The sequence below is a fragment of the Balearica regulorum genome, chromosome 2 (genome assembly GCF_011004875.1).
Source record: "Balearica regulorum gibbericeps isolate bBalReg1 chromosome 2, bBalReg1.pri, whole genome shotgun sequence".
NCBI classification, from domain to species: Eukaryota; Metazoa; Chordata; class Aves; order Gruiformes; family Gruidae; genus Balearica; species Balearica regulorum.
The window spans coordinates 109,848,761-109,861,824 of NC_046185.1; the positions used below are offsets into that span (position 1 = coordinate 109,848,761).

The 13,064-nt window shown below is 39.7% G+C and overlaps 1 protein-coding gene across 7 annotated transcripts in view; it reads left to right on the forward strand.

Annotated features, from left to right (window-relative positions):
- TPK1 (thiamin pyrophosphokinase 1) overlaps positions 1 to 13,064 on the forward strand; it is a 314,203-nt gene that overhangs the window by 137,541 nt on the left and 163,598 nt on the right. For 6 of the 7 annotated variants that reach the window (XR_012834005.1, XM_075745301.1, XM_075745300.1 and 3 more), the window contains exon 4: positions 6,786 to 6,858. The exons of the other annotated variant lie outside the window; for it this stretch is intronic. Coding sequence is in view for 5 of the 6 variants with exons in the window: in XM_075745301.1 (XP_075601416.1) it covers positions 6,786 to 6,858 (73 nt within the window). In the remaining variant the exon portion in view is untranslated. The remainder of the gene's footprint in view (positions 1 to 6,785; positions 6,859 to 13,064) is intronic. 7 annotated transcript variants of the gene reach the window in all.

Sequence of the window (13,064 nt, forward strand, 5' to 3'; positions counted from 1 at the left end):
GTCCTCTATTGATTGTAACTGGAGAACAGTTTCCTATATTGACAATTAAAAAGAAAAATGCAACAGTTGTAGCTATCATTAACACTTTGCTTTGTCACTGAGGGATAAGGTTTTGAGGGCGTTAGCTGCTTGATTTTTTTGTTAATGATAATGGGAGTGAGTTGGCTGTCCCCTACAGAAGATCCCCCCCTGATGTGTCCTTTGCATAGCAGTTTGAGCTGAGGGTAATATGTTCTACAATTTATTTCAGATATTTTTTATTATTTGCAAGGTGACACTGCATACCAGGCAAGCATAAATGAAAGCATTATTGCCCTCATATCTTCACACACTTTTATCTTTTTCTTTAAATCATAGCATTTGCAAATAAAATAATACTTTTATGCTCTTTAACACTAAAGCCTTTAAAAAGTAAGGGGAAAAGAAGCTGTTCTCCGAGGCTGCCAAACATTATCCAAGCATTTTTAACCACGGAGCATCCTGATTGTAATCCACAGGTTTGGTAAAGGTCTGTGCAAAAAAACTCTGACACGGTCACACGAATCTGTTATCTGTGTGTGGCCTGATGTATGCATATACTTGCTTTCTCTGTTAAATTGGGGTCTGCAGTACTGTTGTTCTGTTGTGTCTGTCCCATCCCCCTCTGTCTTTTTTTTTTTTTTTCATCTTGTTAGATCTCATCTGGATTTATTGTAATGTACAAAATGTTGTTTGGGAATTATGTTCTGTGTAAGCAATTGCATAATGAATATTAGGTTTTATTAAGGTCTTGGAAGAAGGGATGGGCAACTGGGGGGGGTGGGTGGATTTTATTTTTTTTTAATTCATACAGCAACTAGCACAACATTGTTGTCAGTGCCACCCTAACACAGTTATTATATAGAGATAAGGGAGGCTTTGTGGATTGAAATAGGTGGTGTGAACCATGGAGCTGGAAAAAGTAACCTAGCTGATTGCAAGAGAGTCTTTTTTGGGAAGTAGAGGGTGGAGGAGGTAGGGACTGTGCTTTAGCTGTTTTTTAAAGGCCTGATGATAATAAGTTATGGAATTCTTAGTGTGATCTGTTCAAGATGAACCAAAAGAAAATGCTTTTTTATGGTCAGTTTGAAGTTTATTAATCGTATTGGTATTTAGTGTTTGGCTTCTGAGCTTCAGGTGTGACCTTTACTTGTGGTAACCTTGCAGGTAATACTGGGAAGCTAGTTATAGATTGAATAGACATTAACTCTGAATACATTTTGCAATCTGACATTTCTCCTTTCCCCAGGAACTCGCCTCTGTACAGCTAGATGGGGCATCTGAGTACGCTGCTTTGAGACAAACTATAAATGGCATCTACTTCTGCTGTACCTGTCTCTGGGAGTTAAAAGGACACTTTGATCTTCACAGCAGTTAACAGTATACTTCTTACAGATTTAAACAGACTTAACACCTTTCTGATGAGAACAGCCCTCACTCACCCTTCTAGTCAAGACTGACAGTCAGGAGGGCAAGCTGAAAGTGCATCTTAACAGTTAGCAAATGTAGGTTTGGGGGCACTAATTTTTCTTTGCTGGGGTTTTTTGTTAAACTGTGATTTTTTTTTTTTTTAATACCTATCCTGAAGTAATGCTAGAGCGCTTTAGCTTCTGTATTCCCAACTACTAGATGCTTATGAAAGTTAAAGCTGACTTTAGTGACTTCATGTTAAGTCTGCAGCATTTTATCTTCACTGTATTTCTTCTACCGGGAAGTAGCTTGTTTGTGTCTGTTAGTCTGGGGTAAAAGGCACCGGTTTTGAAATGTATTTTTAGTAGTGAAAAAAAAAAGCGTAGGGAACCCATTCTGTGCCCTCAAATGACACAGCTGGGACATACACAGCTCGTCTGCATGGGATTTTTTTCTGTGCTGTAACTGAAGGAAGCAAAGGGTACTGCAGATACTGCCTTTAAATGTTCACGTCTCTGATGTTAACATTTGTTTAAAAAAGGTTAATTGCAGACAATTATGTGCTAAAGGAGCTACATCACAAGAAAAGTCAATACTACTAGGAAACTGTAACTTTGAATTAATGATAGAACTGAACAGTTATGCCAGAGCAATTTATTTAAGGAGGCAGCACAGTTTTTTATTATAAACTGCTTAAGTGTGATGTGTTGGGATTTTTTTTCCTTTTTTGTAACTGTATAAAAAGGCATGTTTACCACTCCACACTGAATTCTTAGAGTGAGTGAGTAAGGAACCAAGTATTCTGATGTTTTTAATTTAACGTGCTGTTCATTAGTGTTGAATATTTTAAAATAAAACTGCTTCTTGAAGTAAGCTGTGACCGTTAGATGTCTGTCTTGAAGGCAAAAGGCACAGTTGTGCTTACTTAGCATGAGAACCTCAGAGTTTAAATAGCTTCTATTTATTTTGTAATCTGCGTCTATGCTAAGAGACGATTACTGTTTTATGGTACTGGTGACTAGAATTTCATTAGTGTATCTTAAAACTATGGCAGACTTGCTGGAATCTTTTTTTTTTCCCCGCTCTCTAGCCCAGCATCCTGCGAGTTCATAAAACTGTTCATTCAACATTCACCCTTTATCCAATTTGGATAAATCCCCTAGCTGGGATCCATCTCAAAACTTGTGAGAAATAGTGCTGGTTTTCTTGGTAGGCTAGCTAAACCTTCAAAGGTTTCATATTGAAATTCTGTGGTTTGGGTTGGGTTTTTTTCAAGTTTTAAGAAAAAAAGACCAACCAAAACAACAACAACAAAAAAACCCAAACAAAATGGAAAAAGGAAGAGAATGAGAAATGAAGAGAAAGAAAAATTCTGGCTGACCCAAAGCCTCTGAGGACTTTTTGTTGCTCAGTTCCTGGTGTTATGCTGTTTGACAGCTCTAGAAAAGGCTTGGTAGACTAGGCTGATCTCACGTGAATTTTATACTTTTGGTCCCATTAGGTTTATGGAGTTGACTCACTCCTGATAAATGTCTGTGTAAAGCAGCAGAGAATCAAGCCAGCTGAGCTGGTCATGACCTTATATGCATAGTGATAATTAATAGCTAATGAGACTGGTAAAACATGGTTCTGAAATGCAGTAGGCTGCATCATCTGCACTGTTTAGAAATTAAAATTTTAAATTGCACTTTGGAAAGGAATTAAATAATTTTGTCACCATGGGCAAAAAGATAACCTCCTCCATTAAAGGCTATGTGTCATGTATGTCACTGAAATATGTCATCTTCAATACAGTTATGCTACCGAATAAGAATTATGCATGAATTTGAGGTCAGAGGGTAGGAAAGCATGGGTTAGACTAATATAATACTTGATTTTAATCTGTACTTTAAATAAGGGCTGCTGTTTTAATTTTTATGGAGGGTCCTTTCTTGTTACTTTTTTCTGACATAATTTCTTCCACTCATATAGCAGTACGCTTGACATGTGATTCTCCAGAACCTGTTTTCCTGGACTGTGCTGTGCTCTGGAGTAAATACAAAAGGATATACTAAAGTAAACAAGTGAAAACCAATTATTACAAAATATTCTTAAGTTACTTTAGTATGGGGGGGGTGTTCCATATATATCTTAACTCCCCTTTTTCTTTATCAACTAGTGCTGATCTTCTCTGAGGTTAGTTAGTCTAGGACAACTGTGCACACAATGACTCTTCTTCACTCGTGTTAACTGGAGAGGAGAAGAGCTTTGACTAAATTCTGCTCACCTGAATCAGGCAGTTTCTTCTGCAGAAGTCAAACAGACCAAGTCAAATGCAGCTTCTAACTTGTGGCTGAACATTGGCTTGCGTAGTCAATGAGCTACAAAGAGCAGCCATCCCCTGAAGATAAAACTGAAATGTTTTATGATGTTTGTGAGGCAGACGGTGCAAGTTGAGATTTACTTGTGAGCGATATTTTTTGAATTCATCAAGAGAGTCTTTATGTATTTTCCTTGTTTCTGGTGTTTGTCAAAGGGAAGGAGAAGAGAAGAAGAAAGAATTGATGCTGTTCTATGAAAAGACCATGTTCATTAATTGCGAGGCTTACACTTTTTGAAACTTTAAAGTTCCCAGCCATGATTCCTTACCCTCTGTCAATCATTTGTGGCTTTGTGGTGGCTACAAGTGAACCATTTAGAGTGGGTGCTTTGAAAATGGACACGGTGCTTCCTGGGAGAGGAGATGCATACAGGCAGTGTAGCCAGGAGCTCTGGGAGAGCACGTGGGAGGTGCAATCAAATTTCTGGTTTCTTTTGCTTGTAAAAATTCAGACAGAACTTCAGCTAGCTTTTGTCATGGAAATGGTTTTACTTTGGATGACAGCAAAAGCTGTGCAGAAGCATTTTATTCAGAGAAGATACTTTTTTGGCTAATTCTACTCCCAGTTATGCCTCTTGAAACACTCAGGAGAAATGGTTGATCATTTAAAAGCACTGCAGTCTGTAGAGGAAAAAATTACAAAGACACTTTTGGATTTATGTACCACATCTCGGTAAGATAAACAACCTTAAGACATCAGCTTTTTCATCAGAGTGCATATGTGCGTCATTCCAAGTTGGCTTTCTGTGACAACTGGCTGCTGTTCTTCCTGCCCAACCTCCTGGGACATCTCCAGGGCTTGGATTTGGGGCCACCACTGTAACGCCTAGATTGAGTTTACTTTTAAGGGCTTTGTTTCAGTCAGGATAAATGAAAGGAAACAAATAGAAAGAGAATACCTGTAGTTTTTTAGGCTTGTTGTATTCAGGTGTTGTGGTTTAGCCCCAGCCAGCAGCTAAGCACCATGCAGCTGCTCGCTCACTCCTTCCACCCTGGTGGGATGGCGAGGAGAATCAGAAGAAAAAGGTAAAAAACTCATGGGTTGGGATAAGGATAGTTTAATATGACAGCAAAAGAAGAGGGAAATAACAACAATACTTAGAATATACAAAACGGGTGATACACAATGCAATTTGCTCACTGCCTGGAGCCTGATGCCCAGCCCGTCCCCAAGCAGTGACCCCTCCTCCCAACCAGCACCCTTTATATGATGTCTCTGACCAGCCTCCCTTTATATGAGCATGATGTCATATGGTATGGAATATCCCTTTGGCTAGTTTGGGTCAGCTGTCCTGGCTGTGTCCCCTCTCAGCTTCTTGTGAAAATTAACTCTATCAGTAAATATTTCATTGGGAAACTTGTGGAAAGATAAAAAAGCAGCAATTTAAAATTTCAATTTTGAAAATATGGTATTTTTTGTACATTGAAAAGGTCAGTCTGACAAGGAATAAATCTAATTTTCTGTTTAGTTTTTGCTGGTTTTGAACTATACTGACTTGGGCATATAAAACAGTGCACTGAAGCATTTGTATTTCTTCTAGTTGTTTTCTGCGTTCTCGATAAAACCCAGCGCACAAGCGACTGCCTTTCTTCCTGCTGCAAGTGTGGGAGCATCACTTTTGGAGAGATTATTTATAGAGCATATCCTTTTATAACAGCCTTAGTAATAGCAGAGAGCAGTGAATTTGAAATGCCATAGTTGCACATGAACTAACTCACAACAGCTGTACTTACCAGCTTCTCCTGAAGCAGCTTTCAGTTTTCAAAGAAAATGGTGGCTGGTGACCATGCGTGTCTCTTCAAATTTTTGAACAGAGCCAGAACGTGAGATTTTTATAGGTTTTACTGATGTGGGGAGTGTGTAGACCCTGCAGCGTTTGTCTGAAATCATGTGGAAGAAAAATATGTCCAAATATGCTTTGCCCGATTCTTTGTAACTCAGCTTGAGCTGTAAACTAATTTGCTGATGAACTCTCATACCCCTTGTAAAGTGTAGTAACCTTGGAGAAGAGGAGCTATGTATTTAATTTGTTAGAAAACACTGAAATCACAGCTTTAATTTCCAAACTCAGTTCAGCCTTATCTGTTGAAACAGTGGCAACACATTCACCTCTTGTCTTAGCTGCTACTTCAGACTCCAGGAACTGTGCAAGATGGAAAGCTATATTTCTGTGGGGTTTGTTGTTTGGTTGGTTTTGCCCCCAAAAAAATTCTTAAACTGTTCTTTCTGTAGCACAGTTGGCATTTCATTATGAATTTGATAAGAATTTGTACAACAAATATTTTGAAACATTCTTCAATTAAAAACCAACAAGAAGCAAGTTGAGATAAATATCACATTACAATTTCTACGTGCTTTGCAGCAGCATTACTGTACAAATGGTTAGGATTTGAAATCAAGTTCATACACATTTTGTACATCCAAGATAGACTTAAGAATCCCAGAGCATTTGTCTTCCGTATTTTGTGGGGACTATTTTTAAAAAGCAAGGAGAAAAGCAGAAATGATGACATCAGTAACAACTAAAATACAACTCTTCGGAATATTTCTGGCATACCAGCTGTCCAAGAATCATCATCATCATCATCATCATCATCTGACGAACTATATCCTCTGAGGCTTGATGTATGGCACTCAAATATGGTTTTTCAAATACTTTGCTGACTGAATGATACATTTGAAAGGTATTTGAGAGTTGTATTTCTAGAACAATGCAGATACAAGTCTTGCCTTACTGACCCAGGGAGATGTCTAAGCACCAAAGCGATATGTAGCTCCCTCAGCAGAGAAGTGACACTAAATTTACCAGTTTTGCAGTTCATCTCTTACCTTATTTTGTATCACCTTATATCAACTCTTGTTTTAACATGCTTTTAACTAACTCCTATTCCCTTGAGAGATTAATGCTTATACCCCTTAGCGCTTTTGAGAAAATAAATATTAAATGTAGTAAGATGGATTAATTTTTCATTTCACTGCTCATTGCTTTTCTTTCAGCTTCTTGCCTGATTACATCAGTGGTGATTTTGATTCCATTCAGCCTGAAGTCAAGGAGTACTACAAGGTCAAGGTAAATTAAATCTCTTTGACGAGTTTGTGCGTGTTAGAGCATTGAAGAATCCAAACCATTAGTGCCCCCGTTGGTCGTTAAGTGATTCTGGCTCCATTGGTTTCTTTGAAGCTTCAGTTGTGAAGCACCTTACAGCTCAGATGTCGCGCTCTAATTGTACTAATGCTTAAAGTAAACACTGGAGGTGCAGTACTGCCCGAGCCTGCGCAGCGTGCAGTTTCATAGCACCAGCTCGAGAAATAGATCGTACATTGCTGGAGATCATAGCAACTAGAAACTAAGATAAAACGTCTGAAAAATCTGTGACTTCTTTTGTTCAACGAGATACAGAGCAATAAAGAATGACCTCCCGTGATTCCCACATGACTGGCACCCACAGACTTTATAGACAGAGTTTCTCTGTGTGATTTTTGCATGATACGACTTTACCTTTTTAGCGGGAAGCTGCAGATGGAGACATCTGTCTCTTTCAGCACCCACTGAAGCACTGAGTTATGCCCCAACTACTTCTGTGCCTCACTAGTGGAGTGCCCTCCTTAATGGGGTTTTGGACAAATTCCTGCATACATTAATTTATGCCTAGTGTAGCGTTTCCAGTGAGCAACACAAACGTAAACTCACATTTCTTACATCTTAGGGCTTATGGCTGGCTACACTTCTACCAGGTTTCAAAGTTCTGCCTGTAGCCGACTGTTTGGTATTTAACCCTTCAACAACGCACTCGTACAGGCTTTTGTGCTGAGCGCACCCTGATGCCTTGGGCAGCAGGTTTCTGCAAATTCCAAGTTCGCCTCGGTGCGCCGACTTACATTTGCAGGAGGCTGCACTTGCAAGAGCAGTGTTTGATCCTCGTGAGCTAGCGGACTTAGAGCTCTGCGATACGTCTGCTGCTGATTTCAACCTCTGAGGCTGAAATTTGCGTAAAGTATTCCCTGATGGACTCGGGATCAGATGAGATGGTTAGAACAAAAGACTTCAAAGTGCGAGGGGAGGACTGTAGGAGTGTGTAGCACTGGGTTTCAGTCCCTCTCTGAGCACTGTGGGGTTTTTTCATATTCTGCCTCATTGTGTAGAAGGGAGAAGTGTGTGATGGCTGTCAGTCTTGGGACAACAGCTCAAGCAAAATACTCAGGAATCTTTAGGTTACAGTTTGGGAAGTGAAAATAAAATAAAAAGCTTTGGATTAAAGCTATTGCAAACTGGAAATTCATTGTCTGTGAGTAAATGGGGAAATTGGAAAATGCACTGCTGTGTTTGGCATGGACATTGGTATTAGCGCTCTTATAAACTGCATGTTGGCAGGTAGGTGTGAGGTACCAAAGAATGCAGGTTAGGGATTGCTCAACAGAGAGAGAGAGAGAGGAGATGGAAGAGGTGGGAGGGGGAAGAATACAGTAGGATATGAAAAGGGATAAGCTAAGCTAAACTGGTATTACACTTTTTCACGGGGATTACTTTTCTGGCCGTAGCATCCTTTTTGTCAGCTCCATTGTAGCTGACTGCTGATGTGCAGTTTACATCTTCTCTAGGAACACGTAGTGAACCATTCTGCTGCATACAGAATTCATACACCTGTGTGAGTGCTGTGCTGATAGGCTGTAAAGGAAGCAGTAATTCATCAGGATTGTAAAGGTGTAATCAAGAGCATAATCTAGCCTGCAGAAGCCTTGCCTGGGGTTCTTATATGTGACTGAGGAAAAAGCAGTTTGACTTTAGGATTTTAAGTTTGGGTGTACATGGTAGGAAAAATAATTTTTTACATTTTAAAATTAAACTTCTGTAGTCAGAAAATTAGAATGGTAAATAAATAAAAATAAATTAAATAAATTTTAAAAATGTGCACTTGCAGCCCAGAAAACCAACCATATCCTGGGCTGAATCAGAAGCAGCATGACCAGCAGGTCGAGGGAGGTGATCCTGTCCCTGTACTCCGCTCTCGTGAGACCCCCCCTGGAGTACTGCGTCCAGCTCTGGGGGCCCCAGTACAGGAGAGACATGGAGCTGTTGGAGCGAGTCCAGAGGAGGGCCAGGAAGCTGATCAGAGGGCTGGAGCACCTCTCCTGTGAGGACAGGCTGAGAGAGTTGGGGTTGTTCAGCCTGGAGAAGAGAAGGCTCCGGAGAGATCTAATTGCAGCCTTCCAGTACCTGAAGGGGCCTACAGGAAAGATGATGAGGGACTGTTTACAAGGGCTTGTAGTAATAGGACAAGGGGTAATGGCTTAAGGTGAGGGAGGGTAGATTTAGATTAGATGTTAGGAAGAAATTCTTCCCTGTGAGGGTGGTGAGACAGTGGAACAGGTTGCCCAGAGAGGTTGTGGGTGCCCCCTCCCTGGAAGTGTTCCAGGCCAGGTTGGATGGGGCTTTGGGCAACGTGGTCTAGTGGAGGCTGTCCCTGCCTGTGGCAGGGGGTTGGAACTAGATGATCTTTAAGGTCCCTTCCAACCCAAACCATTCTGTGATTCTGTGAAATACAGGTGGGTGTCTAAGGAGGTCTTGAGCAAAGAAATGTAATAAACCACAGAATTTGTGTGCTGCTTTTCTGGTAAATTATCTTGTCCAGTAAAGCACTCTCTGTAGTCCAGGCAATTTCCAAAGTCACTCTCATTTGGAAATGTATGTATTGTTGACCCAAAATAGGTTAGGGCTGCATAAAACAGGCAGTGAGAGAACTTCAGGTGAGTAGATCGGCATAGTGCCATTGATTTCAGGGAAGTACAGCATCATGTTGTTAGTTAGGGTTGCTTCCCGTGCCCTCCTTCCTCCCTTACCAAAGCACTCCCTCACCTGCATGCAGATTTCACCCAGAGATGGGGTAAGCTGTTATCATTAGGTGTATTACTGTATTGTTTCAAGCTTTGTCTTTTATCAATTGATGATTATGAATGGGAAAACAGAAGAATTGTTGTAGCGAAGCTTAGACTGATGTAATGTGGCAGGTTTTGCTGAACAAGTGGATGAGAGTCCACAGAAATCCCACCTGTTAACTAACGGATCAGTATTTCCCTGTACAAAGAAAAAGCCCTTTCCCATGCTAGCTTTTGGTGTCTGTGGTCAGTTACTTTGAGATTGGCATGGTCCTACTGCCTTCCTTAGTCTTGCTTACAAATACTTACCCTTAGTGGAACGGAAAGCCTGAACCATCCTTATCACGCAGAATTACCTGAAAGCACATACATTTGTCATGTGATATCGCTCCAGTTTCGTTTGCCCAGGTTAGTACCAACAATTTTGTTAATTAGTTGGACTTCTCTGAAGTTGAACATGATACCTTCACAGAACTAAATATTTATTTTTCCTTTGAAATGTGTCTTTAGGTAAACTTTTTCAGGGCATTAGGTCTTCATCACAAAGTAACAAGAATATTCTGTTGGCATTCCTAATGTTTCTGCTCCCACTTATCGCCAAGCCACCTTTCCCGTTCCACCAGGCAGCGGACTATCCTGCCTGAATTTTCCACGTCACATGCACTTGTCTTGAGCTGCTGCCAGGCCAGAGTTAGTAACGACTTACGCTGTAGCTATAGCTTTAGCTTCTTCTGAATTCACACTTTCTATCCAAAGTATTTTAAACTGTAGATTTTCATCTCTTGGTGCCCCTCACTTTTTTCCATATATGCTTAATGCAACTTCTTTCCTTCGTGTAACATTTGGGAATGTGATGCTGTTTGAAGGCAGTAAGTAGGGGTAAGTAGGGAGCTCTGCCGTCTGGCTGTAACATTACGGCGACCTGCAAGGAAATGGGGCGTGTGGGGGAGTGTGTATTCCTTTGTACAGCTATAACCAAGCCATTCAGTGTGGCAGCTACCACGTGCATGGACTGAATGTGAAGGGAAGTGAAGCCAGCAGCAGGTCCTGAGAGGCATTCACCCTCTGCACTCCCATCTGCCTTAACGTATGAGGTACAGGGAAAAGTCATGCCAACTCTTCTGTCACTGAAGTCTGACTTCATTGGTGTAGATTCATCTGCCAGGTAAAAGGCAAGCAGTGCCGAAGGAGCTGGAGGTTCCTTCGGTATTTAATTGCGGTGATTTAATTTATACCAGGAATTAAAATGATTTTTTTTTCTTTATGTTTGTGCAGCTGAAGATAAGTTTCTCTGTGTCTTTTTTTTTTTTTTAAATAAAAGGTAACCATATTCACAGACACTAATACATCAGGACTTATTCTATCTCTCTGAAGATAGCCTGCCACTGCTTAAGAGGAGCTACTTTTTCATAGTAAAGCTTATGGGGTTTAATTATTGAGTTGTAAAACATACACATTTACAAGTGTTTGTGTCAAAAACAGCCTAGTGTAGTGCTGAGTAAGAAGGGGGAGTATTAGACTCGGTGGGTGAAACTAATTATGGTTCTGTAAAGTGTTGTCTACAAGCAGTTGTACCATCATTGCAAAACAACGAGAGGCCTGACTCCTCCATCACAGCAGCTTCATGCCAGGATGTCGCTGCTAGACTCAGAATGTTTTCTACTTCATTTGAACGATGAAAGCAAGAGCAGATATATGCCACGACAGGAAACATGACATACAGATTCCCGTAGCCGAAGGGTTTTACTGGAAGGGATATCTTTAAACCAATTTCTCTGATGTTTTTAGTTGAGCAAGGATTATGTGACAAGTGTTTCCATTTTCCTTTAAGGAGGATTAACACCGTTGTGTCAGGGAACCTTATTTAAATAAAGTTCATAAACGTGAAGCAAATAAATCCATTTTATCTCTGGTAGGTGTGGCATGCCATAGTTAGTGAAGAGGTCTAAAGGCAAAAGCGCTGTTTCTTCACTTGTGTTGGAACATAATCATGTAATAGACTTATGAGTGGGATGTGTAAGCAATGAGTTAAGCATGTTATGCTTTTGGGAGAGAATAAGGAAGCATGCGTCATAGGTTATTCAGCTTTATTTTTTGTTTTCTGTGGTCTTGGTTTTGCCTCATTGGTTTGTCAGGTGGGTACTTGTAGTCTTTTGTTCTTTATATTAAAAAAGTGCCGATGGTCTTCCCCCATTTCTTAGAGTTAAGTGACGTCAAAACTGGCTAAAACCGCACCACAACTGGAAATGGAATACCGTGTTTAAATTTCCCTTTTAAAATCACATTGCACTATAAATGAAGGATAAAGAATAACAATTCAATATTCTTTATTCTGTATATCTTCTGTCATTGTTAAAAGAGATGTTGAGAAGAGGTTTTGTACTTTCACGATAAATATGTATGTTCATATGGTCCCATAATAGATGCACTGGCAATCTTTCTCTGTACAGACTGAAGTGCGTTGGAAATGACACTGCACAAAGCAGGGGGGACTTGTGGTGATATTCCTGTCATTGCATTTTCATCTGTTTCTCACTTTAGCTGAATGTTTCTATTATTGAAACCTTTTAAACATTATTTTGAAGTTAAAGCAGCTATTTGTATTGCTATGCCTCAAACAAGGCTCTGTTTCTGAAGTTTTGAGACCAAAGACATTATCTAAAATGATACTACATCTGTACTTATGCCTAGAAGCAGAAGGTTGAATCCAGTACCCTTTGAAATCCAGATTATGCTATTTATTAAAAATCCAGTTTGACTTTTCTGCTAAGCAAACTTAATGTGCTTTAAAAGGCTTCTGTAGACTTAGTAGGCTGTGATTCAGATGTAATTAAATGCTGTGAACTTATTTACAAGTCCACTGTTTTTTCTATTATCATTTCTTTTTAAACCCCACAGAGCTGCTTATTTTTGCAGGCAGTTCTGCAGCTGTAGCACTTTTCTTTGTCTATTACCTTTCCAGGGTTTAATGGTTATCAGGGTTGTAGAAATGCTTAATAGGTGTGGTGTGGATATTGTCTTTTTATTCTGTGATGATGCACCTATAATTAGATTTACAAAAAGTATTTGCAGCAGTGAAGTAGTGCTTACACATATCTCTAACTTCTACACTTGCTTGCTAAACTGCATGTTTTATATGTCATATTCCCTGCTTGCTTTCTGAGGCCAAGATTTTTAATTATTTTGGGAAATCACAATGTTAATTGATTTCCCTCAGTTATATTATTATAATTTAAATACATACAAAACCATCAAGTTTTTCTGTGACTATCTTAATTTACCTTTTATCCCTAAATGTTAGTATTTTTTCTAAAACTAATTTTTAATACAGGATGGAACTTTAAATATTAATAAGTTTGACAAATTTAAAGCATTCTTCTTAGATTGAACTGTTTTCTTAGA